The sequence below is a fragment of the Helianthus annuus genome, chromosome 7, assembly GCF_002127325.2.
Source record: "Helianthus annuus cultivar XRQ/B chromosome 7, HanXRQr2.0-SUNRISE, whole genome shotgun sequence".
Lineage (NCBI taxonomy): Eukaryota > Viridiplantae > Streptophyta > Magnoliopsida > Asterales > Asteraceae > Helianthus > Helianthus annuus.
In genome coordinates, this window is record NC_035439.2 from 131,532,309 (window position 1) to 131,542,976 (window position 10,668).

The 10,668-nt window shown below is 34.8% G+C and overlaps 1 protein-coding gene across 1 annotated transcript; it reads right to left on the bottom strand.

The window, feature by feature from the left end:
• Positions 1–1,730: 1,730 nt before the first annotated feature.
• Positions 1,731–7,657, bottom strand: LOC110868567 (probable magnesium transporter NIPA8). The gene is made up of 14 exons (XM_022117763.2): positions 7,303–7,657; positions 6,023–6,265; positions 5,828–5,912; positions 5,683–5,744; positions 5,450–5,535; positions 5,280–5,353; positions 4,692–4,794; positions 4,480–4,608; positions 3,847–3,946; positions 3,640–3,759; positions 3,458–3,548; positions 2,499–2,553; positions 2,311–2,398; positions 1,731–2,233 (listed from the first exon to the last, which is right to left on the bottom strand). The coding sequence occupies exons 2-14, from the start codon at positions 6,113–6,115 to the stop codon at positions 2,015–2,017; spliced, it is 1,305 nt and encodes a 434-aa protein (XP_021973455.1). The 5' UTR covers positions 6,116–6,265; positions 7,303–7,657; the 3' UTR covers positions 1,731–2,014.
• Between the last annotated feature and the right edge of the window lie 3,011 nt (positions 7,658–10,668).

Here is a 10,668-nt window from a genome sequence, read left to right on the forward strand (position 1 = left end):
GCACATGAATGTTTGATCATTAGGTTATTGGGGTATAGCGTATACATATGAACATAAATAAGATGATGTGAAGCCTCGGCTTATGCTGCACCATAGGTTCTGCCACTCGAGCAACGATGATTAGCTTAGGACGTGCTAATTTTAAGATTGAACGCTAAACCCTGAATCATAGAAAGCCCACCGCGGATCGCATAAATTTTAAGTTTTGTGTATTAAAGAAGGAAAACGGAAAATTTTAGATCCAAAGGATGGTTTGAATCATGTATAAAGATAGAAAAAAACAGAGTTGATGTGAAGTTATCGATGTAATACCTAGCTGAGGTGTCTAATGTTGATGAGAACTGAAGCTTATCTTTGCAGCAAACTGATTGGTTACATGATCCCCTATTCCCCTGTTCTGTACAAGCCAGGATTCAACAACAAACACAATATATAGGGCGCGTATAATACAAAAGCAATTATAAATAGGGAACTGCAAGAAGTAAGCACCTGTGCATAGTGCTGGTCGAATAAAATGTCTTATGTATCACATATAGGTGTTTTAGGGGCGGCAATTCTTGACACGAGCCGCAAACCCGACACGAAAGAAACAGGTTTGGGTCAACTAACAGAACCCGTTTTAAAAACGAGTCGGGTTCGGGTTGACCCGTATTGAAAACAGGTCCGGGTTTGGGTTGACCCGTTTAACTATTTAGAAAAAAAAAAAGGTTTTATATTTTTGTTTTTTCCGTTACATGGTTAGTCATAGTAATGTTAGTTTTGACACATATTATTTACTTGTCACACTCATACTCAACATTAAACATTTTACCGATAACCCGCTTAAAACCTAACAACTCGCTTATAAATCGTTAACTTGTATTAATTTGTATGACTCATTTAAAAATACGGGTTAACCGGTCGGGTCAGTTGGCCTGCATTTATGTGTGCGGGTTAGAGTTGAAATCTTTGACCCGAATAATAATATGGGTCGGGTTGAACATTTCAACTTGCAACCTGCCAACCCATCAACCCGACACGATTGACACCCCATTGATATCCTTTTATATGCCTGTACTTCATCGGAACATAACCTTCGTATATAGAACGGTAGTCCTTAAGCTATGGGCATAGTTAACATTCATTGACACTTCAGGCATTGTCATTGCTTCATAACATAGTTCAGAACTAAACTGCTTCCTAGCCTCCTTTCGGATATGTTTGTGATGCTCAGCCAACCAACTCCATCTAATTTAGCATACCATTTGGATAATACATCCGTCATCTTCAACATTGTGATGACTGCTTAATAAAGTTGAGCTAGAACATTTGCCGACGCTGGGTTTGGATCACAGTGTTTAAGTTTTCTATACAAACCGCAGCAACCCAAGTTTTTGGTAAAAAGAGGAAGTACAAACAATTACAGGATGGATCAAGTTCGTCCGATTAGGATATTGACTGTAAATCCAGCAGAAATTGTTTGAACAGAATTTAATTGCATTCGATTCTGGTTACAAGAGGCAATATTTGTGGAAAACATAAGAATTACTATGCTCACATCACGGAAAATTAACTCTCAAGGTTAGGAGATAACCCAAGATTAATTTGGGTTGGCAATTTCAAGGCAACCTGAAACACAACACGGAAAAATCACGAAAAAAATCAAGTTTGTGTTGTCATTTCTAAGCCCGTTTTAAAATGGATCACGTTCAGATTGAACTTTTTCAATTGAACGGGCTGCGTTTGATTAATTAAACAAGTCAACCCAAACATAACCTTGCTGCGGGTTGTGTCACAGATTGTCACCCCTGTTAAATACATTACAACATCAACATGCACCCACTAAACCAGAAAACACAGCCTACAGTTGGCCCCAAAAAATTAAGAATCATAGAGGATATACATCCAAATTCAATCCAACCAATCAAACAACTATACATTCGCTTCCCGTGGCGCTTTCCTCTTTCCCCATTACTACAACAACCACACTCCTTCCATTAGAATGACATATATAACACCCATACAATCCCATGTACTAATCCTCTTCACTCGATATACTATCCATCATATTTACAGTTTCTTCCACCACCGGGATCCTATTCCATCCCGATGGGCTTCTCAAGGACAGCAACTTTGACCGGTCACCGTTCACTGCTCTGAATCCCGTCATTTTGGATGAAACCATAGGCATTGCAAAAACTGATGATGCATGCATTGTATCATCTCCCATTCCCAACAACAGCGTGCAAGCACTCTGCACACAAAAAACGTAAAACAAATAAGAATTTAACTTCTTATTCCGTTAAAGAAAGAAATAAGAATTTGTATAACCTTTGCTCTGATAACTGCAGCTGAGGCTTTTGTTGCCATTGCTCTTGCAAGCGACTTCATATCCTTGATTGACGAGTCTTCAATCAACCTTTTGGGAAAAAACAATCAGTTAATCAACTGTCTGTTCTTATATAAGTTAACACTAGAGGATTTCGTTCTTTGACTTTGTTCTTGATGGTCAAACTAACCTTTCTACATCCGTGTTGACTTTTGATGAGGGAGACGGACTATCCTTGACTTCTCCTGGGAAAGTAAAGAAACAAATTAAACAAATTTCCAATTCCAATGCTGAACTGAGAAGGGGCAATTTTGTCATTTTGGCCCAAATGGAGTAACGATAAATCCAAACGGGCCAAATGGGTTAAAACGAGAAAAAGCAATAAAGAATCTATGGGTAATAACAGGGTTGTATCGGGTTGTTTTGACCCATCAACACCTATTTGTTCATTTTCTTTGGATTTTATGAATAATTAGGGTATATTAAAAAATAAAAATGATTTAAAAAACTACCAGGTCTAATCTAACCAACCTGCGACCGTTGTTTAGAAGTATCCCATTTTCACTCGAAACCAACTTTTGACCCGTTAGCCAACCCAACAACCCCTGGCCTAAACAGTTAACGCGGTAAAAAAATCGGATATCGGTCAAGGACCGATATTTGAGATATAGGTTATCGCAGTGGGATATCGGTAATTTTAATATCATGTAGAATTTTATATATATAGGCATATAGCAATTTAACACTAACAATTTAGTATACTCTCCTACCATTAACAAATTAACCTTTTGCAACTTGCAAAAGACTAACAATTGTAGCAAGTAGGAACTGATTAAGACTTAAAACACTAACATTTAACACTAACAATTAACAATTTTGACATGAAACACTAATAGCAGCAATAAGAAGAAAGACGAATGCTATAACTAAGAAGAAAGGTATTGATATCGGGAAAATTGGTAATATATCGGTCCATATCGCAGATAATATCGGTACCGATATTGGACACCGATATTTTACATGTGGACCGATAACCGATATATCACCGATATTAACAGCATAGCCCCTGGCCGTTTTGTCATCTCAAACTGAAGTTGTAATCAGGTGCTAGCAATGAAATTCCTATGAATAAAGAGTACATATACATACCTTTAGAGTCATCGGGTGCCAGCAATGAAATTCCTATGAATACGGAAATCATTCCCAGAATAAACATCACAGTCCTCAACGCATCAAAGACCTGATATAGAAACAAATAATGTCATATCTTATACAGAGATGTTCTCTCTCTCTCTCTCTCACACACACACACACACACACACAAAAAAAACCTGATATTCCTGGAAATACACAAATCCAGTACAAATTGAGAAAAAGGTCCAAGCGATCTGAAGCATGGGGACTATAAGTATAGCATCAAACTGTGATAATCCTTCATTCAACCTTGCCATCTGTAAAAAAATCAAATTACTATTATCCATATTTGAACATTTATTTTGCATCCATTAGAAAGCAACATGTATGCAACTAATCATTACCCAAAATCCAGCAGTACATAGAAACAATACAAGAATCGAATACGTGAACCAGCTATCCAGGCGATACGAACTTGACATGGACAATCTTAAAAGATTCGAACTGCAAAAGAGAAGAAAAAAGAAAAATCATATGTTAAGTACAAGTAACCCGAATCGGAATGTATTCTAAAGAGTTAATTACGTTTTTCGTCCCCGTGGTTACCATTACAATCCGTTGGTTTAAAAATTTCCAAAACAGTACCAGTACTTTCATCCGTTTTCATGTGAAAGAAGAAAACGGAAAATTTTGCCGGAGATGAAAATTTCGCCGGATAAGATGACCAAAAAAAACATGGGGTATGTGAAGTCTTGAAACTTTGTGAAGTGGGACCCACCTTTAACTGTTTATTTTTTTAGAATTTTATTATGCTTTTTTTTATTGACAGGGGTAATTTGGTCATTTCACCAAAACTTAACAACATAAATGGATGGAGTTAGTCGAGGTGGGTCTAATTGAAACGAAAATGAAAGTACTGGTACTGTTTTGGCAATTTTTAAACTAATGAACTGTAATGGTTATTTTCAACAAACCACGGGGACAAAAAACGTAATTAACTCTACTCTAAAAGACCGTATCGTCAAGCAAGTACTCACAGTGACTTTGCAAAAAGAACCGAACACGATCCTACGGCCCCGGAAACAACAGCAAACGAAAACGGAAGCAGTAGTTTCCAGTAGGGCGTTAGTTCTTTCTCTGGGATAGCAAGCAGCAATTCACCTCTCCTGATTATCCGGATTTATATAAGCAATTTAATAAAAGTAAAACTTATATAATCAGTTAATAAGAATGCTTCTATTCTTCTAACCTGTATACGTAGTGATGCATGACAACCACTACCACCAAAAATAGACAGTAAAAAAGGAAGGTAATGTTACTGTACTTCTCTGCCAACTGCTCCTGTGTGTAAACTGTAAATATCCAAAAATAATTAATTGAGTAAAATGCCATTTTCGTCCCTAAGGTTTGGCCAGTTTTGCGACTTTCATCCAAATGTTTTTGTTATTCCGCATCTGGATCCAAAAGGTTTGAAATCTTGCCATTTTCATCCGGCTCGTTAACTCCGTCCATGTTTCTCAGTTAAGTCAGAGGTATTTCCATCTTTTTTGTTAATTTAAAGGGCAATTCGGTGGCATTTAGCATAGCGTACAAGTATTCAATATACCCTTAACGGAGAAAAAAGACGAAAATACCCCTAACTTAATGGAGAAAAATGGATGGAGTTAACGAGCTGGAGGAAAATGGCAAGATTTCAATCCTTTTGGATCCAGATGCGGAAAAACGAACATTTGGAAGAAAGTCGCAAAACTGGCCAAACCTTAATAGCATTTTATTTTAATTAATTCAAAAAGATAAAATCATACTTCAAAAAGTAAATAAAAGAAATGTGGTATACCAGGTGACTGGTGATTGCCAAATGCAACAAGAAAGGTGTTTCCGAGGACGATAAAAATTGTCGCAACTAATACTCTGCATAAGCAATTATAATATACAAAATTCAACGTTAATTTTAGATCACATAATTTACAAACAAACATGCTGCAGATTTAGAACATAGTCACATACTTGACAGTTACTGTTTTGCTCAAGACAAAGTAGGCAAATGCGATGTTTGACACAAATTGTACAGATCCCAATGCTGCAAGAAGTGACTGTTCAAGCAGAAAAATTGGAGTAAATTAGGGTAAATAAATAACAATAACATGAATGCTAGTTTGAAAGATCAAGTCCAATTAAAGGTAAGATATAGTCAACGTTCTATTACAATTCTTGAGAACAAAGAACATATTCATACTGACCTGGGCAGCGTATCCAAATGAAATAAAGTTAAGAGCGTTTCCAAAAGCGAAAAATAGAATACCTGTGACAGATCAGAATATATTCAACGTAAAGCATAATTTAGCAGTAAAGAACAGAAAAAAAAATTAAAAAGAAAATTTTTACCTATTCTCCATGACTGGAAACTTATAATAGGCCTCAATATTGTCTTTCCGTCTATACCTTCACCTAGCATCGCGTGTCTGTCTCTCTAGAAAATGTTTAGAAGACCCAATAAAACTTATTAATTATTAATTTATTATTCATAACAAATATCATTATACAAGAAAGAAATATATGACAGAAAGAAGCTTTATGTACCTCATCATGACCCAATTTAAGAAGATTAGTTCCAAAGTTAATGGCAATGCTGCCAAAAAGATTGATGATAGCTCCAATCACCCACTCGCCCATAGATCAAATACCACTATGTGACAAGGGTATTTCTAGATTACGTAAGCAAGGGGGTGTTTAGACTCTAAAGAGCCAACTGCATGACACCAACACTTTCTCCAAAACCCACTAATGAGTCCACCTTGTGTTAATAAATCGGAAATGAATTGCCTGAAAGATTTTATTTCACATAAAACATAGAAGCTTTCAACCAATTAAAGCCACATGCATTGAGTGAGCAGACGTAATTGCAAAATTGAACGACTAATAATCACAAAAGGTTATAAGTTTTAACAGATAATAACAAGATTAGGTTCATTTTACGTATCAGGATAATTGCAGCACCAATTAAAGCACATGCATTTAATGAGCACAAGTAATTGCAAGATTAAAAGACTAATCATCATAAAAAGCTATAAATTACATCAGAGATAACAAGATTAAGTTCATTTTACATATTAGGATAATTGCAGAACCAATTGAGGCACATGCATTCAATGCGCGCAAGTAACCGCAGAATTAAACGACTAATATAGTAATAATAAAAAGTTATAATGTTAGCATATAACAACAAGAGTAAGTTCATTTTACATATCAAGATAACTGCAGCACCAATTGAGCCACATGCACTCAATGAGCACAGCTCACAAGTAATTACAAAATTAAACGACTAATAATCATAACAAGCTACAAATTACAACAGATAATAACAAGATTAAGTTCATTTCACATATCATAATATTTACAGAACCAATTGAGGCACATGCATTCAATGAGCACAAGTAATTACAGAATCAAAAAACTAATAATCATAAAAACTTATAACAAATAATAACAAGATTAAGTTCATTTCAATGAGCAAAAGTAATTGCAAAATTAAGAAACTAATAACCATAATAACTGGATTATTAAGTTCACTTTACATATCATAATAATTGCAGCATCAATTGAGATACACACATTCAATGAGCACAACTAATTACACAATTAAACACTCTCTTAGCTACAAAAAAGGCCTAATCAACTGAAATAAAACATAAACTAAATTAACAATAACAACATTACCAGATCCAAATCAAAACACAACAATCTAACAGCTTCCGTAACAATATATTCCCCAAAAATAACCGCAAATACATAAAGTTAACCGTATCAATCAGATCGGCTTTAATTCAAAATAATATTAGAGATCTGAGATGTAATATTACCTCAGCTTGCGTGAATGAAATCTGCAACCGTTGGATCAAATCTGTTGAATGATCTAGGGTTTTTCACGGAACAAATCTGGAGAATGTGTTTATAGTTTGATACACAAATGTACGATCTGTTCAACAACTCGGTGATTAACTGATTTTGAATTTGAATATGAAGAACGTGAATCAAACAAGAATTTGAATTGAGATTGAAGTTGAAATTGAAACTGAAATTGAAATGAAATTGAAATTGAAAATGAAAATTGAAGAGATGTGGTGTGTTTTTCGGACCAGGGGGTCAGGGCTGGTCCTGGGTAAACGACGTCGTAATCGGGGTGGGTGGCTATTTGCAAGGGGCATGTGTTATTCCAACGCATACAGTCGTCGGTGAAATGGAAATAAGCAACAGGAATTCTACGTTTGGGAGGAAATTACTAAAATGTCCTGATAGGTTTTTGAAGCCTTTGACTATTTCTCTTTGTTTTCTTTGTTGACTTTTTATTAGAAAAACTTATTTTTAAGTTAAGTTTCAACTCATTAGGTCGTATTCCATTGAAATTGGCCAAACATGTTCAATATTGGTTATATTATATTCGCATTTTGATATACTAACCATGCTTTGAAAATTGTCAAATAGTTGTTGAATATAATATATACTTTAGAGTAAATGTAGTGGTTTAGTGACGGGATTACTATTCATCATTTCCTTCTATTTTTGCAATTTGAGTCTTTGTGTTTTACCTACTTTTTTATTTATGTCACTCCCGTTATCTCCCAGTTAGTTGAACGTTAAACAAAAGGTACTTAATTACCTCCATTAAACCACATGAACGCAAATTACAGTTTACTCTTTTTCCCCTTTTCTCTCTCTACACCACATTCACCCAGCTGCAACCACCCTTATGTCACACCCCAACCAATGACGGAAATGTCGGAGTGAGACGAAAACGAGATTGCAAGAGACATCATAACCACTATTGTGACAATAATTTAATAGGTGGCTTTTCATTTCATTTAAAACAAGTTCTAGTACAATACACAGAAGCAAATTTCGACAAATTGAAATCTAACAACTTAACAACAAAACATATAATTAATTATAGAAACTAAGTTTTTAAAAGACTGATGTACTATAACTTCCCTTGAAGTAGCAACCAACGTTAATTTTAATTTGTGAGCAAAGCACTAAACATAATACGCATAAGGACAATCCTTAAGAACAAGTGCTTGTAGCCAGTTCCATTCATGGTACCATCACCATCATAACCTTGGCCACGGATTTTACTAACATCAAACTGACACTGCAAAAGTTGTCTCCACGTGTGTTTTTAACGTTAATGATAAGGTATCTCTAACAAACACCAAATCCAAGAACGTTTCTCATAATGAAGATCCAAAGGTTTTATTAAAAAATGCTCGTTCCATTTCTCTCTCATGTTACTAGCACCATCATAACCTTGGCCACGGATTTAACTAACATCAAACTGATATTACAAAAGTTGTCTCCACATATGTGTTTTTAACGTTAATGATAAGGTATCATTAACAAGAACCAAATCCAAGAACCTTTCTCGTATGATCCCTTATGCATCAACAAATCTCAAAACTATAGCCAATTGCTCGTTTTTCAACTCACCTCGTGACTCATCAACCATGACACAAAAGTATTCATACCCCCACCTCATTACGAATATGGTTTCTAACTTTATTTGCAATAACACTAAAAAGTTACTTTTTGAATATCTCAGTAAGTATACTTCGAATTACAAGGAGCATTTTCTACTATGACTTTGTATATTCGTTATGAGTTTCTTCAATTTCATCAACCTTTCTTTTTGGCTTTCCCATGATATTAACCTAAAATCAAAATCAAAATCATAATTCACAAATGACAAATCAATAACCAAAACCCTAAAATTTCTATTTCTCTAAAAAAATGTGATGGAAACCGAAAACAAACAGGTTCGAACTGCAGCTTCACAGTTCCAATACTTGGAATTAAAGCCCACAATCATCAATTCGTCACTGTCACTTTGCTACTTCAGTAGTATGCGTGGGTGGGTTTAGGGTGTTCTTTTGGGCCTTTAGTTATTGGATTGTTATTGGGCTTTAGTTAAATATATTAAATGGATTAGGATTTATAGATTAGATAATTTTGTTGGGCTTTAGGTTAGTGGGTTACTAGATTTATTAGGCTTTGGATTAAATGGGTTAGTGGGTTATTTTTTTATTTTTGGGCTTTGAATATACAGGTGATTTAGGCTAAAAGTTTTAAAGAAAAAAATTTAGGATGGAATGGACTAGACTCAATACATACAAAATTTTTGGAAAAATACCGGTAAAATACCTTACTAAGCGAAAAAACAAAGAGGGGGGGGGGGGGGGGGAGACCTGGCCCGTATAAAGTTGCGCCCATGCTGATATAACCTGTTGGAAATTCATATATATGTATTAGTTCATCACATCATGATGAATAGTAACATATATTGTCTTTTGTGTTTTTTTTTTTTTTTAACTATAGGTATTTTTTTTTCATTTTTGTTTTACAAGTTTATTTCTTATTTTTATAATTTTGTCATAAAAAAGTTAAACAAGCTTAATTTTTTTTATCAGTTTTGGTTTTACGTTTTTTCCTGATTTTGTTCATCATTCGGTTGCTACTTAGCACAGTGTTTGGTAGTCATATTTGGTTCATTAGTTTTTTTTTTTCGTTCGGTTGCTATTTAGCACGGTATTTGGTAGTTTTTTACGTCACGTGAGTCACTTGGTGTTAAAAAAATCGTATTTTTGTTTTATGTTTTTTTCCGGTTTTGGTCGTGGTTCGGTTCTTACTTAGCACGGTTTTACGCCCCCGGCCCCGCAACGTTGGTAACACGGTTTTACGCCCCACCCCCGCAACACGGGGAGCTTAAGACTAGTTCTAAATAATAACTATAACTATTGACTGCTTTTTAAGAGAAAATATGACATTGATTTCTAGTGTACTGTGAATTTTAGTTTATTTATTGAAACTTACAGGTTTTTGGAACTTATAATGTGTTCATAGCTTCTATAATTAAGACATGCATTACTAGTTAAATCATCAAAAAAATGCATGATATTACTTACTCCCGCCGCAGACACACTTCTCGCAAAATTTACAAAAAACTATATCATAGGGCCGGTCCTAGAATTTTGGAGAAGCTTTTAAATTTTTTTAGCTCGTAATTTCGGTTTGTATCTGACATGAAATATATTAGTAGGAAACTTATAAAGCACTTAACCATTATATAAGCTATGTGATTTCCCTAATCAAATAATGTTGGATCTAATACATAAATCAAATCTAAGTTGGTCAAAAGAGTTTAACCTAACAAATACAACTTACATTATGTGTGAAAG

Bases quoted from the DNA above. Each gene is read 5' to 3' on its own strand.
- LOC110868567 (XM_022117763.2), bottom strand. From the start codon at position 6,115: ATGGGCGAGTGGGTGATTGGAGCTATCATCAATCTTTTTGGCAGCATT. The intron at 5,913-6,022 runs GTACATAAAGCT...AACATTTTCTAG, and splicing joins TTAAATTGGGTCATGATGAG to AGAGACAGACACGCGATGCT. The intron at 4,609-4,691 runs GTTAGAAGAATA...CCGGATAATCAG, and splicing joins ATGCATCACTACGTATACAG to GAGAGGTGAATTGCTGCTTG.